Source organism: Lissotriton vulgaris, chromosome 2_1 (genome assembly GCF_964263255.1).
Source record: "Lissotriton vulgaris chromosome 2_1, aLisVul1.2, whole genome shotgun sequence".
NCBI classification, from domain to species: Eukaryota; Metazoa; Chordata; class Amphibia; order Caudata; family Salamandridae; genus Lissotriton; species Lissotriton vulgaris.
This window is the reverse complement of record NC_141687.1, coordinates 148,748,156-148,770,773: the sequence shown is the minus strand read 5'-3', so window position 1 is coordinate 148,770,773 and position 22,618 is coordinate 148,748,156. Positions and strand designations below refer to the sequence as shown.

At 42.4% G+C, this 22,618-nt stretch overlaps 1 protein-coding gene across 4 annotated transcripts in view; it reads left to right on the top strand.

Moving 5' to 3' along the window:
* GTF2I (general transcription factor IIi) overlaps positions 1–22,618 on the top strand; it is a 1,434,650-nt gene that overhangs the window by 469,587 nt on the left and 942,445 nt on the right. For all 4 annotated transcript variants that reach the window (XM_086954596.1, XM_086954597.1, XM_086954594.1 and 1 more), the window contains one exon: positions 20,836–20,982. In XM_086954596.1, coding sequence (XP_086810722.1) covers positions 20,836–20,982 — 147 coding nt within the window. The remainder of the gene's footprint in view (positions 1–20,835; positions 20,983–22,618) is intronic.

Here is a 22,618-nt window from a genome sequence, read left to right as displayed (position 1 = left end):
GTGGTTCCTGAGAAAATTAGAAGAGAAATCAATTATATATCTATAAGCGCGCACGCGTGCGCGCACCCCCGCAAATTTTCGGAATTTTTTGGGGGGGGAGCTTGGGGGGCTTCTGTCTTATGTTTTATTGTGTTTTATTTTAATTTCGAGGGTGCTCACCCCTCGTTTTACTGCCGAGATCACCGCCGCGGACCGAGCCGCCTTAAGATGGCCGCCGCCTGGTTGTGGGCGGGGCCGGGAGGACGTGGTTTCCGCTTCCCCCTGCAAGGGGGAAGCCTGTGCCTGCCGGTCTCCCGTGCCAAGGGGGAGACCGGATAATGATGCCGGCTGGTGCGGGGCTGGTGCGGGGCTCCCGTGTGCTAAGGAGCCCCGGGATAAGAGGAGACGTCGTCGTGAGCGCTGATTGGCTCCTCCTGCAGCCCTGCCTGAACAGGTGTTCGCTCTGATCTCAGCGCACACCCGTGGAACTGGAGGGACCGGCAGTTGGAGCAGCATCGGCAGGGTGGCCGGAGTGTGCTAGAGGCAGCGAGGAGCTGGAAAGACGAAAGACTGGTGGCTCGAAAAGCCTTTGCTGTAAGGACGGCTGCGCTGTAAGGACGGCTGCGCGGGGGCTGTTGAAGCGGCAGTGAAGAGACGGTAAGCGCCGTATACGCCTGCGGTCTGTGGACTGCGGACATGGAGGAAGGAATTGAAAACCGGTGTTACTGGCAGTGAGAGAGGAGTAACGGCAGTGGTGTTTAAAAGCGGGGGCATTTTTGGCTTTAACAAAAAAGAATAATACGGGATTTCTGCAGCTGGGGGCCAGTGTTAACAGCTATTGAAGCACTGCTGCGAGTTAGCATGCCTCCCAAAATAGCCTGCGGGGGAAATCAAAGCTGTGACTGAAGCTGTTGTGGTAGCGTTCTGAGCAGGGCGGAACTTGCTGGGTGTTCTGTTAAGGGAGCACTAGAGGGAGCGGAAGGGCTCATGGAGAAGATGTTACTGTTTGAACCATAAAGGATGTACGTGTAAGCTTCCTTTTTACTCGGATACCTAGGTAATTGATGCAACGTTCTGTTTTAAAGACACTGTATCCATTGCCTTATGTTTTTGGATTTATTTAGTGCACCAAGACCGACTCAGTAGGTCCAGGAATAGCAGTTTGGAAAAGGAATAGATTTCTTTAGTGATCCGGTACAACATGTGGTGTTTGCAGGCATTTTAGAAAGGGGCGGAAAGGGCAATTATATAGCAGATGAATCTATGGCCATGATTTCGATACAGTCCCAGGGTCCGACATAAAACTGTAACTGTAGTATGATGAATTTAAGAAATGATGGGGAATATTATTAAGAAGAATGGCAAACATACTACCCTGTCAACCCATCCATCCATTCATCCATCCATTGACCCATCCTTCATCCATCCGCACCCTACCATCCATCCACACAACCGTCCACCTATTTTTATTCAATGTATTCTGCTACAAATTACTTGCATACCTTTCACCTATCCTCAAACACTGCTCACCCTGCACACTCACCCACCATTTACTACACACAGTCACCCTGACATTGTGCAGGCAGTCTGATACTGCTCACCCACCACTCACACAGTCCACCATCCAGCCACCCATCCATCCACCATCCATCCATCCAGCCACCCATCCAGCCATCATCCATCCATCCATCCATTATTCATTCATTCATGCATGCATCCACCCATCCATCCAGTTATCCACTCAACATGCATCCACCCATGCATCCATCCAACCACCCTGCATCCAACCATCATGCATCCACCCAGCATTCATTCATCCACCCACCCATCATGCATTCACCCATCATGCATCCACCCAACAATCATTCATCCATCATGAATCCACCAGCCATCCATCTTCCAGCCAACAATCATGCATCCATCCAACACCCAGCCACCCTCCCACCATTCATGCACCCCATCCATCCACCCATCCATCCATCCTGCATCCATCCATCCATCATTCATGCATCTATTCACCCATCTATCATGCATGCATCCATCCATCCACCCAACAATCATTCATCCATCATGCATCCAACCATTGTTCTTGCATCAAAAGTCGGATCCCTAGGGCTGCTCAGGTGGTCCCACAAGGATATTAACATATTTAAACGTTATCCGCTAATAGAATTAGCATTTTCAAAACCTTGCAAATTCACTGAAAAAACCATAGGTTTCTGGCCTTATATATATATATATATATATATATATATATATATATATATATAGCCAGAAACCTATGGTTTTTTTCAGTGAATTTGCAAGGTTTTGAAAATGCTAATTCTATTAGCGGATAACGTTTAAATATGTTAATATCCTTGTAATATATATATACATATATATATTAGCTTTTAAAAAACCAATGAAATTCACTGAAAAAAACATAGGTTATACACTATATATAGTTAGGAATTAGCCTTTAAAAAACCAATGAAATTAACTAAAAAAAACATAGGTTTTAGGCCTTATATAGTTAGGAATTAACATATAAAAAACCATTGAAATTCCTCCTATATAGTTAGCTGGACATTTTATTGATATAAAACCAATGAAATTCGACATATAGTTAGTTGCACTAACTATATATTTCGCGCATCCGCAATCCAATGCTGATGATGTCACATATTACATCATTCATGACATGTCAGTGACATCACTGATGACATCACTGATGACAGCTCATTTAACATCAATTATCACACCACTGATGATATACTTCATGTGATAATACAATGCACCTCCTTACACTCTAATACACCTAGTGTAAAATACAGAGTATCATTTTTGAAACTATTGACACACCAATACCATTTACTACATACCCACTCACTGATTCCTACGTCTACATGCACATTCATTCATTCACCCATAAGGTCATTCGTACATACTGTCACTCATCATTGCAACACTATCATATGCACTCATACACCTATGCAGACACTCACACACTGCCACTCATCCATGGAGTTACTCACACACCTACTCAGTCCTGTAAAGAATCAATCACACTTTGATTTCTTCATCTATACAGTTAAACACAGAACAGCTTACATTTTCACAGATATACTAACACATACTTACTCACTTATACAATCAAATCCTTCATCCATACTCTTATACATCCTCTCATTCTTCAATATGTAAAACATATTTAAACTTTACAAAAACACACACACACTGGATGATGTCATCAGTGATGTCACTGACCATGTCATGAATGATGTAATATGTGACATCATCAGCATTGGATTGCGGATGCGCGAAATATATAGTTAGTGCAACTAACTATATGTCGAATTTCATTGGTTTTATATCAATAAAATGTACAGCTAACTATATAGGAGGAATTTCAATGGTTTTTATATGTTAATTCCTAACTATATAAGGCCTAAAACCTATGTTTTTTTTTTTGTGAATATGTATATGTATATATGTATATGTATGTATATGTATATATATATATATATATATATATATTAATACCACACCAAACTTCACCATCCAAGAAGGCGCTGACTCCGTGTATCTTAGTTCAAGGGTTTTATTTCATATCAACTTCTGCTCAGACGCGTTTCGGCGGCAACCTCCGCCTTGCTCACTAACATCTGACTAAACAAAATGACGCTTTTATACATGTTTAAACTCTCACATGTGTCATAATGGTCATTCTTAATTGGCATTCATTAGTTTCCATAGTAATCACATGTTACACCCCATCAATTTGTACATGTTCATTCGTTATTATGGCATTTTAAAATACATTTCTTTGTTTTTTATTTTGTTTGCATAGGCACACCTTATATATATATTCATATTCCTGAATGGTATAGTTTCAACATTCTGTCTTTTATATATCACATTGATTGGTATTTAATAATACTGGCGGGAGAAAGCCTCCGTTTTAAGTGCTTACATGCATGTTTAGCGGTGTCATAGCAACACTGGCCTATCATTGAGGAGGTGTGTTCCCCTGAGGCCCCTGATTGGTAACCCGGACCATGTCAAGTCTCAAATGGGCTCTGCCGTTTCAGACATCGGTTTGTTTGTCTGGTTGGCAGGGGCAGAACAAGTTCGCAGGTGACAGAAGGCGCTCGTGAATCGAGTGAGTGATGAACTTTCCGTTGTGTGTCAGTCTGCTCGGGGTTTTTTACCGCTACTGAAAAAACCTCTAATTGCGCTATTGAGCCTTTGTTCTAAGTGTATGGGACCGCTGTTTCTCTCGATTAGAGATCACAGCGTCCCGAGTGTCTTTCAAGCCAGCATTACAGTTTTCCCGCTTTTGGAAAATTTGCCGTTTTGCGCTAGTGCGCGTTATTTCTCCCACTCAATGGTAATTCCTCTTTGGAATGGAGTTGCCTGCGTGCCATATGTGCCATACGGGAGTGATTTGGTGCCAACTAGTCAAGGGTATTACTGTGACTATGTGATGAGATAAGTGATTATTTTCACATTATCGCGTGTGCTGTTTGCCAATGTTAAAGGGTACTTAGGAAAGAGGAATCGGACGCTGCTTTAGATATGTACATTTAAGGCTTCATCTGCATTGAGCCCTACAGGGATTTTGGAATTAAGTAAGATTATGTATCATGATTCCAAACGACGCAATGCAAGTTTGCGATTGCCTCCCCTCAGATTTTTTGGGACATTATCCAGTACGCAGTAAGTTAAGCCTTTTGCATCTCCACCATGTACTTCGTGGATATGTCTCGCTACAGGGTATGCTGGGTCCTTATTGGTTATTGCCCTGAGATGTTGCAACACTCTGACATGTACTGGGTGAATAGTTGATCCTACGTACATTTTGCCACATATGCATGTTAGAAGATATACAGCATGGTCTGTTTTGCATGTATAGTGATCCCTCAGAGTGTAGGGTTGTTTGCGGAAGGGTACTGTGATGCTGACAGTATTTTTGCCATGTACACAGGCCTTGCATTTCATGCATTTCTTAAAACCTTTTTGAGATTGAAACCAGGCTTTTTGTTTGGGTATTTCTGGGGCATTGCAAACCAGTTGTTGTCGCATGGATTTTGCCTTCCTGAAGGACACTAGTGGTCTTTCACCCACTGTTTTGCCTATGGTTGAATCATTTTTAACCAATGGCCAATGTCTTCGGAGTATCTTGCGAAGATTGGCTTGGTGACGATTAAAGCCTGTGATTAGCCTGGGTGGTTGTCTGTCGGAGGTGGTTGTCGCAGACTCCACTTCTTTTGTGAATAGTAAATCTAGGCGGGTTTTAGATTCGCACTTTGTTTCTGCAGTCTTGCATGTCTCATCTGTGTACCCTCTTTTTTTCAATCTTGAAAAGAGATCTGTTTTGGCATTGGTTAACCCCTCCCTTGTGCTGCAATTGCGAGTCATCCTAAGGCATTCTGCATATGGGATCGACTGTTTTAGTGGTGTTGGGTGGAAGCTGTTTGCGTGGAGGATTGTATTGCCCGCAGTGGGCTTACGGTACGTGCGTGTTTGTATTTTTCCATTCTCTACAAATAGCTCCACATCTAAAAATTGAATACTTTCTTTACTAGCATTGCAAGTAAATTTTAGGTTTAGTGAGTTCTCATTCAACTGTTCTGTGAAGCTATTAGCACTTTCCACACTCCCCTCCCACAAAATAAAGATGTCATCTATAAATCGCTTATAAACAATTACATTATTCTTCAATGTCTCTTTGTGTAGGTTCATCAGTACCTGCTCCTCCCACCAGCCCATATGCAAATTCGCATAGCTGGGGGAGAAGCATGTACCCATGGCTAAACCCTGGATCTGTTTATAAAACAATTTATCAAAAATAAAAGTATTATTTGTGAGACACCACTCAGTCATTTCCAAAATCATTGCAGTGTGTTTGTACTGGTTAATAGGTCTTTTTCCCAAAAAGTGTCTTATGGCATTCAGTCCATCTTTGTGTCTAATGCTGGTATACAGCCCTTGGACATCCAATGTTAAAAATACATAGTTCTCTTTCCATCTTACATCGAATATCTTTTTTAGGAAATCACCCGTATCCTTTATATATGCTGGTAGTTTTTTGACCTCTGGTTGGAGAAAGTGGTCAATGTATACACTCGTATTCTCGAAGAGGCTTCCTATGGCTGAAATTATTGGTCTTCCCGGAGGCACTTTCTCATTTTTATGCACCTTGGGGATTAGGTACAGTTGTGCTGTTACTGGATAGTCTGTTTTGAGGAATTCTAGTTCATTCTTGCTCAGTAAGCCTTCCCCTCTCCATTTATACAGTTCATTATGGTACCTCTCTTGGATACCTACCAAATGGGTTGGACTGATCCTTGTGTAGCACTCCCTGTCTTGCAATTGTGCAAGTGCCTCCGCATTGTACATCTCCAGTGGCCAGAGTACAATATTGCCACCTTTGTCGGACCATCTTACTACGATGTCCGGCCTGGATTTGATTTTCTCCATTAATGCATTGTATTTTCTGTTCTGGTCTTCATTTTTCCTATACCTCTGCTTGGTGCTTAGAATGGAGAGTTCTTTCAGGTCTTTTATTACATATTCTGCAAACAGATCCAGTCCATCTTTTGGCATTGTTGGCATAAAAATTGATTTTGGTTTGAAACCGGTTTTCACTGGTTGCCAAATGTTAATATCCGAACTCATTGCTGCCCCACTGGGTGTGATTTCCTCATTCATACCTTCATTCTCCATTTCTAGGTCAATTAGGTTCTGTAGTGTTTCCATATGTTCAACATTCAGTGTATTAGTTGTTTCACTGCTCAATCCTGCCCCTGTTGTGGTTGCGTTGACATTGTAGAAATACTTTTGCAGTTTTAGTTTTCTTACATAAAGGAAGAGATCAATCCTCGTTTGTGTATAATCAAAGTTTGTATCATTGCAATAGGTCAGGCCTAGTGACAAAATTTCCAGTTCATCTTTGGTTAGCTCCATGTTTGATAGGTTTATTACTGTGTTGTCTTTTTCTGTAATGTTCATCGGCGCCTGTTGGATCTGTATTTTTGTTTTTGTTTCTGTTTTTCTGTTTTTTGTGCCTGTTGCTCCCCATCTCCTGTCTTTCCGTCTCCTGCTTTTTGTTTTTGTTTTTGTGTCTGATATATATATATATATATATATATATTATGACCAGGGCTCTGCTTGAATCGGTTCTGACCACAGGAATCACGGACCACCACGCAGAATTACGAGTGTCACAGGTAAGTTTATTATCCTTTTTACAAGTTTTCTTTGGCACGACGCGTTTCGGGCAGGAACTGCCCTTGATCACATATATATATAATCCTGAAAACTCCACTGCACAGCGGCTATGTTGTTCAACAAAATGGATGTGTGTGTATATATATATAGGTCAGTGCGGGTCTGCGGGGACTGCCATCCGACAGCCGACAAGCAGCGTGAGTGAACTGCTAAATTAAAACTGGGCACTGTGTCTGTAGCCCACTGGAGGGCAGTTAAACATGGACTGAAAGCACGGAATTATTTTGAGAATACGGACTCCACCGAAGGAGAATTAACGAACTACAGCTCCCAGCATGCACCCATTGGAGGGCGCATGCGCAATGGACAAATAGGGCTGCAGTTACAATCCGCTCTCAATGAGTGCCATCCCCTGATGAAGAAGCGAGACGCTTCGAAACGCGTTGGGACCCCTTGAAAATAACAGGCGCTGGGCGCAGTTTGCAATAAAGAAGGTTGTACCTGTTCACATACGGAGTGGCGTCTTCATGTCAGAGGCATCCTAGGGTGAAGATTTATACGCGGTGGCCTCAACCGCGGAAGATGCACCGCCCGCTGGAAAGGTCAGTGCGGGTCTGCGGGGACTGCCATCCGACAGCCGACAAGCAGCGTGAGTGAACTGCTAAATTAAAACTGGGCACTGTGTCTGTAGCCCACTGGAGGGCAGTTAAACATGGACTGAAAGCACGGAATTATTTTGAGAATACGGACTCCACCGAAGGAGAATTAACGAACTACAGCTCCCAGCATGCACCCATTGGAGGGCGCATGCGCAATGGACAAATAGGGCTGCAGTTACAATCCGCTCTCAATGAGTGCCATCCCCTGATGAAGAAGCGAGACGCTTCGAAACGCGTTGGGACCCCTTGAAAATAACAGGCGCTGGGCGCAGTTTGCAATAAAGAAGGTTGTACCTGTTCACATACGGAGTGGCGTCTTCATGTCAGAGGCATCCTAGGGTGAAGATTTATACGCGGTGGCCTCAACCGCGGAAGATGCACCGCCCGCTGGAAAGGTCAGTGCGGGTCTGCGGGGACTGCCATCCGACAGCCGACAAGCAGCGTGAGTGAACTGCTAAATTAAAACTGGGCACTGTGTCTGTAGCCCACTGGAGGGCAGTTAAACATGGACTGAAAGCACGGAATTATTTTGAGAATACGGACTCCACCGAAGGAGAATTAACGAACTACAGCTCCCAGCATGCACCCATTGGAGGGCGCATGCGCAATGGACAAATGAGGGCTGCAGTTACAATCCGCTCTCAATGAGTGCCATCCCCTGATGAAGAAGCGAGACGCTTCGAAACGCGTTGGGACCCCTTGAAAATAACAGGCGCTGGGCGCAGTTTGCAATAAAGAAGGTTGTACCTGTTCACATACGGAGTGGCGTCTTCATGTCAGAGGCATCCTAGGGTGAAGATTTATACGCGGTGGCCTCAACCGCGGAAGATGCACCGCCCGCTGGAAAGGTCAGTGCGGGTCTGCGGGGACTGCCATCCGACAGCCGACAAGCAGCGTGAGTGAACTGCTAAATTAAAACTGGGCACTGTGTCTGTAGCCCACTGGAGGGCAGTTAAACATGGACTGAAAGCACGGAATTATTTTGAGAATACGGACTCCACCGAAGGAGAATTAACGAACTACAGCTCCCAGCATGCACCCATTGGAGGGCGCATGCGCAATGGACAAATAGGGCTGCAGTTACAATCCGCTCTCAATGAGTGCCATCCCCTGATGAAGAAGCGAGACGCTTCGAAACGCGTTGGGACCCCTTGAAAATAACAGGCGCTGGGCGCAGTTTGCAATAAAGAAGGTTGTACCTGTTCACATACGGAGTGGCGTCTTCATGTCAGAGGCATCCTAGGGTGAAGATATATATATATATATATATATATATATATATACATATATATACATATATATATACATATATACATCATGTGATCAAGGCTCCGCTGAGCCGAAACGTCTGTGACTCTTTCTGCCAAATAAAGATCTGTTAAGCACCTCGAGGTCAGTGTCCGGAGTCTGCTTGTTGGCTGTGCGAGCTGCGCGAGCTTGGAGACAAACGGAGTACAGGATATATATATATATATATATATATATATATATATATATATATATATATATATATATATATATATATTTTGTTGTTTTTTTTTGCCCCCAGCTACGCAAACTTGTTCGTAGGCTGGTGGGAGGAGCAGGTGCCCAGGAGCTGTAAGATCGGAGAGGGGGAGGGAAAAACGGTGTGTTGGCATCGTTACATCGATGATTTATTCATCGTATGGAGCGGTGGGAGAGACACAGCAGAAGAGTATGTAAGGATACTAAATAACAATTTGAATCTGCATTTCTCGGGTTCAATTAGTCCGGTGGCAGCGGAGTACTTGGATCTGAGAATATTCATTGAGGGAGAACATCTTCACACTACCCTGTATAGGAAGGAGACTGCTGGCAATTGTACACTCTTTGCCAGCAGCAGCCACCCTCCCCAACTCATCAATTGTATTCCTAATGGAGAGCTATTGAGGCTCCGAAGGAACTGTTCCAGAGATTCTGACTTCGAGGCGGCTGCCTCGGAAGGCGTATCCCGTTTTAAGATCAGGGGATATGGCGATAAGCTGTTGCAAAAGACACTGAAAAAAAGTAAGGAAGATCAAAAGAGGGACTCTACTCACTTCCAATCCTATTCGGGGAGGACGTGGGAAAGAGCCAACAATAAAGGGAAATTCGGGCTAATCACCCCATATTCATCAGGGGCAAAAGACCTTAGAGTGATGCTCAAGAAAAGCTGGCACATTCTATTAACCGATAATGTGCTCAAGGAGGACTTACCAACTCACCCACTCTTAACATTCTGCAAAGCGAGATCAGTTGGAGATATGCTCGTTACCAGCCACTTTGAAAAATCTGCCCCTAGAGTTAATACTCTACGGGAACAGAAAGGCTTTTACCCTTGCGGCCGCTGTAAAGTGTGCGTAGGTAGTAAAAGGGTGTCGTACATAATAACTGAGACTGGGAAGAAAATCATAATCAACAAATTCATCACCTGCAGTACGCAGTATGCGGTCTATTGTTTGCATTGCCTGTGTGGCCTCCGCTACATCGGCAGTACAATCAAAGAGCTCAAACTAAGAATATTAGAACATCTTAGGGCCATAGACAAAGCAGACCCTGCCTATCCGGTGGCTCGTCACTTTGCTGATGTACAAGGGCGAGACCGCAACAAACTACAATATTTTGGATTAGATATTGTGCCATCAAATGTGAGGGGCTGTGACCGCTTGAGGCGACTCCGAAGATTGGAGTCAAGATATATAATAGACCTCTCCACGAAACATCCCAAAGGTCTTAACAGTGGGGAAGAGATGGCATTCCATCTAGGAAAATAAGAGATATATTCTACAGTAATGTAAAAAGAACTTGAACACTGTAGAAATAGAAACTGGTAGTGTGGACTTAAGCCAGCCCCACCTTATCTCTATATAGGCTGCCCTCTTGTTCAAGGAAATTGTTCTGTGTATTTTTGCTTTTGTTCTAGTTACTCTCAATTCTTGATTTGATCTGATCTTCTTCCTGAATTTATGAATTTCTGACTTTTGAATTATGAACTTTGGAATCTTAGGGTTTTCTAGATGAATATCTTAGCACATGTAAACTGTGTTATCAGTATATGGATCAAAAAAATCAAAAATCAGGAATGTCTCAAAAAATAACATGGATTTGTCTTAGCTGACGTATGTTTTTTCTCTGAATTGGTTATCTAGGTTCACTGATCCTCTGATCTTTTTACGAACTAATGGTCTTTGATAACATGCAGAGATATAACTCATTATGATTTATTCATAGAGTTGAATCATGAAATGTAAATGTCATGTTCCCTTTGCTGCTAATAATTTGACGCACCTGAATGTAAATTTTTCCTTTTTAAAAAAAATAAAACATTTTCAGTATGAAATAGATATGTATCTTTGAATACAGATGAATTTGTTGACATTAAATGATGAAGGACATTAGCCGATCCACGGCTTAATTTCTTGTTTGTTATGAACAATTTGAATAATATGTCCATCACCCTTTTCAAGGTGCTTTTGCCCATTTGTGGGCTGTATAACATCTAAATCTATCCAAAGGTTGAGATATATAATTTATCTTATGTCATTCCAAGATGGCGCGCACTTTGAACAAGGTGATGTTAGTCCTTTGTCAATGTTCATGAGCATTGGAAAACCTCAACAGTATGCCGGTGATGTTAACTGTGTAACATACACTGACGAAGGCAGCACGCCGAAATGCGTCTGCGCGAGCCCCTTCCGCAAAATAAATCTAGCGTGACTGATGTGATATGTACCCTTCGAGTGCTGTATTATCTTCTTTGTAAATGAGGAGGAATTGGAGCGCTATATATATATATTACCTACTGGCGGTCGCCAGTAGGTAGTTATAGTTAGGATTTCTTTCAATGAAAAATCTCAAAATTCTATTTGGAATAACTTAGGCGCCTGTTGACGAATCTGCCTGAAAATTTCCTCAAATTTGCCTCGCGGAGCTCCGGTCCTTCCTTGAAAGTTTGGGGGGGATTCGTCAAGCGGGGGCCGAGATAAAAGGGGGGTCCCAAAACGTGTTTTCCCCAGGTTAATTTCCATAGGGCGGTCAAACAGACTTTTAGCACAAACGGCTGAATGGATTTCCACCAAACTTGGCAAAATTGTAGGGACTGGTAGCCAGATGTGCCTTTGCTAGGTCTCAAGATATGTGCTCCAGTGGATTTTGAGTAATTTAGGTTAAAAAAATATATATATATCTATGGCCGCGCCCCGGGGAGCGCAGCAGGCGCGACACACGAGGTGCGCACGGAAAGCTGATAGGCTCTCGGGTGTCTGTAAACATTCGAAACAGTCAGGACCGGCCGCCATCTTGTCTCGGTAGGATAGAGACACAAGAGGTGGAAAAAAAAAGGGGGAAATGACCATTTTTTTTTTTTGATTTGCACGGGGGGACCGCCCGGTACGCGCACCGGGGAGCGGCCCATGGGGAAAGAAGAATGACAGAGTTATTAAAAAATGTAGCCTATTTTTATAAATTGGAGGTAGTTCTAAAAAGAACTGTTTTTTTTCTTCTTTTTGTTGTTTTATATTTTTTTGGTGTTTTTGGAACATTTTGTATTTCTTTTGGCTTTTATGAACTATTTTATATATTTTTTTGGTATTTTTATGGGGATAAACGAAAAAAAAGGGAATTGAGAATGGCTCAACTGGAGCAGAAAAAAAAATAAGAAAAAATTACGTTTTTTTGGGCCATTTGTGGTTGTCCCCAGCAAGGACGATGAGGTTTATGCTCAGTTCACCATAGGAGATTTTCTAACCACAATGTATACATGTTATACGGAAATCCCCAAACCGTGGCTGAATGTTAGGGATCGTCTCCCTTGCCTCTGGTCCCGTTGGAGTGGGTTGATTTCTTTGGGAGGTGGAGCTTGAAGATTGGGGAAGGTTACTGGCCAGTTCCCTCATCTCTGCAGCAGAATTGTTGATTGGATGCCTGTGCTGCATGTGGCGAATCATGGTGTTGTTTCCGAAAGAGTATTTCTTATTAGGGTTTCCCCTGGAAAGTTCCACGCCACAGATTAGGCAAGTCACCTTGGCCGCATTTACTTTTTTCTTTCCCTCTGGGATCGAAAAAAACTCCCATACAATGTGTGGTTTGGCTGGTATGGGGTATTGTGTTCTTGCAGCCATTTTCTCCTCCCCTCCTCCTCCTACTCATCTTGTTGACCACCAATGTAATCTTGTGGTGATCCTCTTGGTGGTTGTGGTGGTGCAGATGCTCCAGCTGCTGCTGCTATTGAAGCCATTTCAAAGTACAAAATATACTGAAAGATTGCAAAACAGGTCTTCCTAAGTCAAAGGACAAAGTCAGAATAAGGAAAAAAGGTGGGGTCTTTCATCATTTTGTAAAAAAAAAAGGCCTGAACCAATGAGGAGTGTTATTTTCAGGTCACAAGACCAGGGATTTCATCATTATGTAACCAACTGTTCTGCACCAATAAAAAGTGTTATTTTTAGGTCACATGACCGACGCGCTTACGCGGCGCGCCCTCGTGCGCGTCGCGTAAGCGCGTCACAGTTTTACGTTGCGCGATCGTATTCGCTCGAGTGCTTCCGGGTGCGCTTACGCCGTGCATATCACGTGGACGCGGCTACGCGATGCGTCACAATGATGTTTTCGTTCGCAGCAATAGCGCTAACGGAACGCTCTCCGGAGCGCGCCCTGGGGCGCTTCAAAAGACTACGCTTTCCGGGGCGCTCACCGGGGCGCGCCCTGGGAGCGCTCCAGGGTAAAAAAAAATATATATATATATATGTACATTAAAAAAATTGTTTTAAATACAAATAAAATATAGGATTCATTCCTTTTCAAAAATATTAATTTTACAGCTATAGACATTTGCTATTAACACAATTTTGAAATTCAAAGAAAAAAATATAATTTTGGGGCCTTATATATAGTTAGGAATTAGCATTTAAAAAACCTATGAAATTCACTGAAAAACCATAGGTTTCACTCCAGTTATAGTTAGGAATTAGCATTTAAAAAACCTATTACATTCACTGAAAAAAACCATAGGTTTCACACCAGTTATAGTTAGCTGGAAATTTTACTGACATAAAACCATTGAAATTCCACGTTATAGTTAGTTGGACTCACTATAACTTGTGCGTGTAATGCACTGCTGGTGATGTCACATATTACATCACTCATGACATGGTCAGTGACATCACTCATGACATCACTGATGAAACCATCCTTGTGACAGTAACAGACCTCCTTTCACTGTAACCCTTGAAACACATATTCAAATATAGAAAGTAACATTTTCAGAAAAAGGAGATACCATACCAGTTACAACAACCAATTCAGTAATGCCACCATTTATATACACATCCACTAATTCACCAACAGTTCTATGTAGTCACTCATACATATACTCACTCATCATATGTAGTGATACACCTATACATCCTGTAACACATCTACAGTCTTCCAAAAGTTACTCACACATGCAAATAAACTATTGAACATCCATTTATTTGCATATACAGCTATACACACACTACCACCTTACTTCTAAGGAAACTTACACATACTTACTCTCTTAAACAATCACTTATCGAAACACATACTTATTTAAACAGGAACTTTTACAATCTCTCGCTATCACATATACTCACTTATATACATCAATACTCACATATACTAGATTAAAACATATGTAGTTACTCATAAAGACACTAGTGAGACAGTCATTCACTCACTAACACACACATATACACACTCATCCATCCATACAGTCCTGCACATATGCCGTCTTCCAAACACATACAGTGAGTCAGTCATTGATGCATCTATGTGCTAAGTAATACCCCCACCAAACCATACAGGCACTCATACTGATACTAAAAAAAATCTAATAACCCATATACACACACATGTAGCTACTCACCAACCCATGCAGCCACTTATACACAAAGTGAAACACTGATACAAACATTTAAATATTTAAAAAATATTCGCTAATATACGTATTCACTAAAATACACTTAATAAGCCAGTTAACCAATCAATTTTTTTTAAAAACATCCTTTAAGACACTTATTTAAACATTTATTCTTCCATTGACCTTTACATATACATATATAAAACATATATTTATTTTTCAGAAAGGCACACATTCACTGGATGGTGTCATCAGTGATGTCATGAGTGATGTCACTGACCATGTCATGAGTGATGTAATATGTGACGTCATCAGCAGTGCATTACACGCGCAAGTTATAGTGAGTCCAACTAACTATAACGTGGAATTTCAATGGTTTTATGTCAGTAAAATTTCCAGCTAACTATAACTGATGTGAAACCTATGGTTTTTTCAGTGAATTTAATAGGTTTTTTAAATGCTAATTCCTAACTATAACTAGTGTGAAACCTATGGTTTTTTCAGTGAATTTAATAGGTTTTTTGAATGCTAATTCCTAACTATAACTGGTGTGAAACCTATGTTTTTTTCAGTGAATATATATATATATATATATATATATATATATACACACACACACACGAAGTGAGTCAAACGGATGGACTGCAGGATGGGAGAGGAGTGGGGAGTGGCCAGAGCAGGTGGATTCATTTATAAAATATTTTCGAAATTCTCCCTTTATTGATGTGAGCACAAACATGCATACACTTACAGCAATGCATATTGAAAAAGAACTACTCAACATATGAGCTCTTACACCTGTTTTCTCAATTATCAGCCCACCTGTCTAACAAGTAATGGGATCTTTGGTGAGAATGATGGCAGCAGATTCCTGGGAGAGAATAAAAGTGACACGTGGAAATGCTTGAATTACTCAATCACTAGCAGTATATTCCATGCTATTGTTTTAGCTCATCACTATCATTTATGAAAGAACCAATCACTTGGGCCTTGGTTTTGCTCCTCGTCCCCTCTTGAAGATAGTCAGATGAGGGTTCTATTTGATCACCAGCATCATCATCGAGCTGTATAGTGCTACAAATTTCAATCAAAAGTAATGCTTTTCTAAATCCTATTAAGGATTTTGAGGTTTTGTGCAAGTTTGCGCCAGGAATTTACAGCGACTCTGGGGCTGTGTTTGGCTCTGTGTGTGCTTGGCTCTGTGTGTGTTTGGCTCTGTGTGTGCGTGGCTCTGTGTGTGCGTGGCTCTGTGTGTGCGTGGCTCTGTGTGTGCGTGGCTCTGTGTGTGCGTGGCTCTGTGTGTGGGGGGCTCTGTGTGTGGGGGGCTCTGTGTGTGTGGGGGCTCTGTGTGTGTGTGTGTGTGGGGGGGGCTCTGTGTGTGTGTGGGGGGGCTCTGTGTGTGTGTGTGGGGGGCTCTGTGTGTGTGGGGGGGGCTCTGTATGTGGGGGGGGGGGCTCTGTGTTTGGCTCTGTGGGTGTGTGGCTCTGTGGGTGTAAATGTATTTATATAGCGCAAATCACCGACCCGGTATCTAAGCGCTTGCTTAGGGAATCCGTCCTGGTATTCCCCTGTGAGATAACACCGGCAGGGTATCCACAAGGTGAAAGCCAGGCATCCCACCGCGAGGGGCCGTTGTGGAGATTAAGCAAGCTATTGCCCAGAGTCGCAGAGTGTGAACCTGTGAATCGAGTTGGCACCGGAGCGAGAATTGTCGAGTCCGTGGACATTTTAGGACTCAAGACCCGCCGAGCCGGGAATTGAACTCTGGTCCCGGGCTGACCTCTGCTTCCAGGTCTGCCTCCTCTAACCAGTGAGCCACACTTCTCCACTGTGTGGGTGTGTGTGTGGCTCTGTGGGTGTGTGTGTGGCTCTGTGGGTGTGGGTGTGGCTCTGTGGCTCTGGGGGTGTGGCTCTGGGGGTGTGGCGCTCTGTGGGTGTGTGGGGCTCTGTGGGTGTGTGTGTGGGGCTCTGTGGGTGTGTGTGTGTGGCTCTGTGGGTGTGTGTGTGGCTCTGTGGGCGTGTGTGTGGCTCTGTGGGTGTGTGTGGCTCTCTGTGTGTGTGGGGCTCTGTGGGTGTGTGTGTGTGGCTCTGTGGGTGTGTGTGTGGCTCTGTGGATGTGTGTGTGTGTGGCTCTTTGGGTGTGTGTGGCTCTTTGTGTGTGTGTGTGTGTGCAAATGCAATAGGGCTCGCATTTGCGAGAGATTAAGCTACTGGCATTGTAAATGAAAATGCCATTTATTTATCTGTTTTCAAAACCAACACATAAAAACATTTTTTGTAATTTACAATGCCAATAGCTCTAACTTTTGCAAAGGCGAGACCGTTGCATTGTAAATGATTGTTTTAGTTTTGATTACAGCGACCTGGAAGGTGAGGGAGCTTCAGACCCTTTTCCAGACCTGTACACTAACTTCTACCTGGCCAAGCTGGTTCTCTGAACTTGTGCCTCCTTTCTCCCTGTTGCTTCTGACTCCTCTAAAGAGGGGAGGCACTATTGTTTGGATTCAAAGAGAACCGTTCTTTTTTATTTCTATCATACTAACGATTACCGGCTGAATGATCAATCAACTTTCCATTGCATTCACCGGAGAAAATAAGAGAAAGGCTGTGCAGGAGAGAACCATCTTTTGATTGATGGCACTGTGCATTAACATCTGCTATGCATTATTGAAGAAACAACCTGTAGAAGGATTCAGGGTTCTCTTCACCAAGGCTGCAACCAATGTGTTGGGACGCAGGGTGGGTGGCCTCGACATCGGTCAGCTGGCTAAGTGGGACCTGCTCCTTACATTCACAAAGCAATACTGCCTGGTGTAAGGAAATGCCTCTTTTTATATGACCATCCCCAAACTTTTGGACTGATGCTGCTAGTTTTTCGACTCTCCGTGCTTGTGCCCATGACCTTAAACTGTACATGTTTGATTTGCTTATCCCTAATTGTCATCAGCTAGCTCACTTATAAGTCCCTAGTATATGATACTGAAGTATCCGTGGCCTGTAAGTTGGAGGGTTACCCCATGGACTGCAGCACTGGTTGTACCGCCCGGAGTGTGACAAAGGTAAAACATGGCTCCCAGTTTGTCACTGCAGATTGGAAAAGCAGTTGTAAACTGCTGACTCAACTTTGCCATTTAAGGCAATGCCAAAGCTATGTCTTAATTTTGAATATATGCAAGTCAACCCTAAGGCAAGACCTACGAGCCCGAAGGCAGGGTGTTTTATATTAAACAATGGAACATGTACCTTTATATGTTCCAATACTAAAAACTGCAATTGTTCTTTTTACTATGGAAAAGGCTAATAGCCCTGTTGTCGAGTACAGAGATGCAAGCTGACAGCTTCTTACTGGGACTACTAAAGTTGATACTGTAATGTAAAGTATCAAATGACTCATTGCATTAATCCAGACTTGATGCCCGATTTGAAATTAATGTAACTTACATTCACAAAGCACTACTTTCTTGACAGCCAGGTTCTCGGAGAAGGGCATTTTGTCTGCATGTTCCTACAAGACTTCTTGGTGTGTGCCAATTTACAGACCCAAATCCGAATAACTCTGAAACCACGAAGATTCCGGAAGGAAAAAACCTATAAACGCTCCTTCTCAGGAATGGCACCCAGGATCTGGAATTTACTCCCTCCCGAAACAAGGCGCATCTCTTCCACTACACTCTTTAAGAAAGAAGTAAAAGCTATGCTCATGGCTAAATACACCTGAACTATCATTTCGGTCTCTTTAAAGACTCTGCACTGATCAGTATTACTTGTTTGACCCCATTGCTTATTTGTATTACTTGTATTATTGATTTACATGATTGGCTTTGCCCACCTTTTGTACTGCTAGCTTTAATGACTTACCTGTTCGACTATGCTCCCTCATGTACCCCTTCCTTTGTAAAGCGCTCTGATCTCTGCAAAGATCTTGTCCACGCTATATAAAACTTTCAAAATAAATAAAAAATAAATAGATACTGACCTTTTATATTGTGAAAAGGTGCGGAATCTGCTGTTAGAAGTCTGTATCAGAAGAAAAAGTTACTACCTTTCAGTAACCTTCTTTCTGTTAGAGACTGACAGCATATGTCTCACTGACCCTCACATTCTCCCCGTTCCATGAATTAGGCTATATCTATTAAAAAGATTCCAAGTCTAGGAATCTGCACAGAGCCAAATTGTTTGTGGGGCTCAGCGTCTGGGGATGAAAAACATCCTTCAAAGTAACTGACGGCGTGTGGAAGTGACTTCTACATAGGCTTTGCCCATACCGTGCCACTTACGAGTGCTCAGAGGAAATTTTCCATGGCATTTGCAAGGATATGGTCTCATCCTGGGCACAGTCTGTTTCTGAACCTGCATGAACAGCAGCCTCAGCCTGTCAAGAAAAAATACTGTTAAAGTTCCTTTTAATTGCGTAGGTTCATTGTCGGTTCATGTTATCTTTTTTCGAAAAGGTTTTTATTTGACCTCATGTAAAAAAGGATCCCTGGTTTTGCTGTGGGGCTTGCAGATATTCGGTGTTCTAATGTTCTTGAACCTCCGCTCAGAAATCTGTGACGGAGAGCCATTTCTACAGACTGAATACTTTCTCTACTGCCGCATTAGTGTCCATTATAGCATCTAATGTGACCCGCCCTCTTTACCAATAAGGTGCCTGACCTTTATTCTGTACCTACTAGTGCGAGAAACTCTAAAGTTGACTTCTGTGGCAGAATCAGGCTGACGACGTAAACCTTTCTGACAAACCATGAAGTTGATAAATTAGGACACCAAATGAGTTATTATTATTGCTGCCCTGTCATTTGTACTAGAAATGTCCAGGCTGTAAGGAGGGAACATGAGGCATCCACATTATATTTTCAATCACATGAGAAAATAACTTGGTGAATGTAACAAATCATATTCTCTTATGTAGCATCAGATGCACCCAATCTCATGTAACGATCAGATGCACCCAATCCTTGCTTGCCGATAATCATCTCAAACTCAATGCCCTGAAAACAGAGTTCCTTCTGATCTCACCTCCAGCGAAGATCTCCACCACTCAAATATGGCTTAAACACCTAACCGCGCTCAATGTCCAACCCACCATCGTGGACTCAGCAAAATCTTTAGGCATAACACTCGACACCAATCTCAACATGCAGCAACATATCAGCAAGGCAACAAAGGGAGCGAACTTTCAGATCAATACTCTGAGGAAACTTAAACCCTTCCTCCCAGCCAAAGACTTCCAAACTGCAGTACAAGCACTAGTCATCCCTCGAATTGAATACGGCAGCACCGCCCTCTGCGGACTCCCCCTAACTACAACCGCACCACTAAGAGCTTCTCTAAACGCTGCAGCGAGACTCATCACTGGTTCGAAAAAGCACTCCCATATTACCCCTGACTTGAAATCCCTGAATTGGCTGCCTTTTGAAGCCAGAATACATCTGAAAATCGCCTGCATGACACACAAGGCGGTACACCTAAACTCACCCGGCTACCTCGCTCAGAAACTGACAATCTCGGGCGGAGCTAGAAACACTAGAGGCACAAACAATCTTCTGCTGAAACCTCGAAGATTCCGGAAGGAAAAAACATATAAGCGCTCCTTCTCAGGAATGGCGCCTAGGATTTGGAACTCACTCCCTCCCAAAACCAGGCTTATCTCTTTCACTACACTCTTTAAAAAAGAAGTAAAAGCTATCCTCATGGCTAAATACACTTGAACTATTATCTCGAACTCTGTTTATACCCTGCACCGATCTGTATCTGATGTTTGACCCCTTTGCTTATTTGTATGAGTTGTCTTATTACTCACATGATTGGCTTTGCAGCCACCTATTTGTACTGTTTGATCTATTGATTTATCTGTTTGACTATGCTCTATCATGTACCCCTCTATGTAAAGCGCTCTGATATCTGCGAAGATCTTGTCCGCGCTATATAAAACTTTCTAAATAAATAAATAAGCATAGCAATTAAATCTCTTAAGATTGCATAATTAATTTGTAACCATGCAATGATATTGAACCATATAACTGCAGTTAAATGTAAAAGTGTCATAATTCATAATGTTGTAATCACATTTAGCTTATCTGATGTATCTATCTTTCAAAGATGAAGAATACTTCCCTCCCAGCAAGAGATCAAAAACGACTGCTGTCACCACCACAGCCACTCCCCCAAAACCCGTAATCACTACTGTGACTGTTACTGAAACACCTTGTGAAACATCAAGACGAAAAGCCAAAGAGTTCAATTTTGGTAAGTCAAATAATATGTGCTTCACCTCATTTTCGATCTTCAGGCACCTCATTATCTTGAATTGTTTCTAGGTGCCAGAGATAATTATGTGTTTGTAATGTTTAAAAATAAAACATGTTCTTGTTTATATGTAATGTTGGTGCATAAACCTCAATGGAATAATAAATAACACTCCTCAGTGAAAAGAGTAAAGAATGCGATCGCATTCTAGGCATGATCTTAAGTCGCTGTATAACCCTCTACCGTGTAAATCCTCTTTTCTTCCGTTTGTAGAAGTGCTAAGATGGTGAGATCGGCAGGAATAAACACCCAACAAACCTCTCCATGATTAGGACTTGTTTAGTGCGTGACAAAACTTTATTAATTTTGTTGTTATTATTAGTCAGTCTTTTCTTTTAACTACAATTGAAAGGCCAAAAGCTCCCAAAGATAATCTGCCCAGTATAACTTGAGTGTCATCCTTTTGATTTCTCTTGAGTTTCCCAGCACCCTACATTTCATCTTTTGAAACAAAGACACATTCAGCCATCAGCCAGTGTCTTGCATAAATTGTAGTACACTTGTCACAGCCAGCGCTAGATAGTATGCTGGGTATTTTTTGTTGTACAGAACTGCTGCCTTAATAGTTCTTGCTGGCACCAGTCTAATACTGAATAGGTACAGTAACTTGTTATAAAGTGGTGTTCTACATTTGGTGAGGTCAGATCTTTCTGTGTGCTGCGCTGCTCTCCCAGTCAATCAGCTAAAGGGTGTACTTTTGTTTAAATTAGCTCAACTACAAAACCTAATGCTTAGAAGCAGGCTTAACTGCCAGCACGATGCAATTTCTAGAAACGGTTCCTTTTTATAATTTCCGGAGACCGCCAATGGTGTCAATTCTTCCTTAGCCACCTAAAGTCCAGTTCACCTAAAGTACCCTTAACTCAACCTACCTGCCATTAGAGGATTCTTTGGGGAGTGCGGGATGACCAATGATGAAACATGACTTCCCAGGGTCCTGAGTGTTGACATCAAGGGACGTAGTGAGGTCTTCAGCAATAGGGTATCTACCGACATTGACTACACAGAGGCTTTCTCATATGTGATATGTTTGCTTTATGTGACCAATACTTATTCAAGAAAAAACAAGCATTTGCAATGCAATAGGTCTTGCATTAGGAAAGTTTGAGCTATTGGTATTGTAAATGACAAATATTTTATTTATGTGTTGGTTTTGAAAATAGCAAAATTAATAGCTTTGTCATTTACAATGCCAATAGTTGTAACTTTCGCAAATGTGACACCTATAGCATTTGTAATACGATATGTGTTGTATTTACGTACCTTAGATTGTATATAATAGTGTGCACATGCTCCAATATAACTCAAAGTAAACTTGAGCATTAGCTCAACAAGAGAGGGGCATACAATAGACCTGCCTAGTGCCATATATCCACTGATGGCGCTATATAAATACAGCTAATATCTGTATTAGGCATGCTTGTAAATTGTATAATAGCTCACAAAACAAAGGAGTGCTATGTGACACCTTCAGACTCATTCTAGCACTTTGAAGTTTTGTATTTTCCGTTGCAGGAATAGGCCTTTAAAACATGTTCTATTGGGTTAAAGAAAACAGGACTGTCTGCATGTGTCT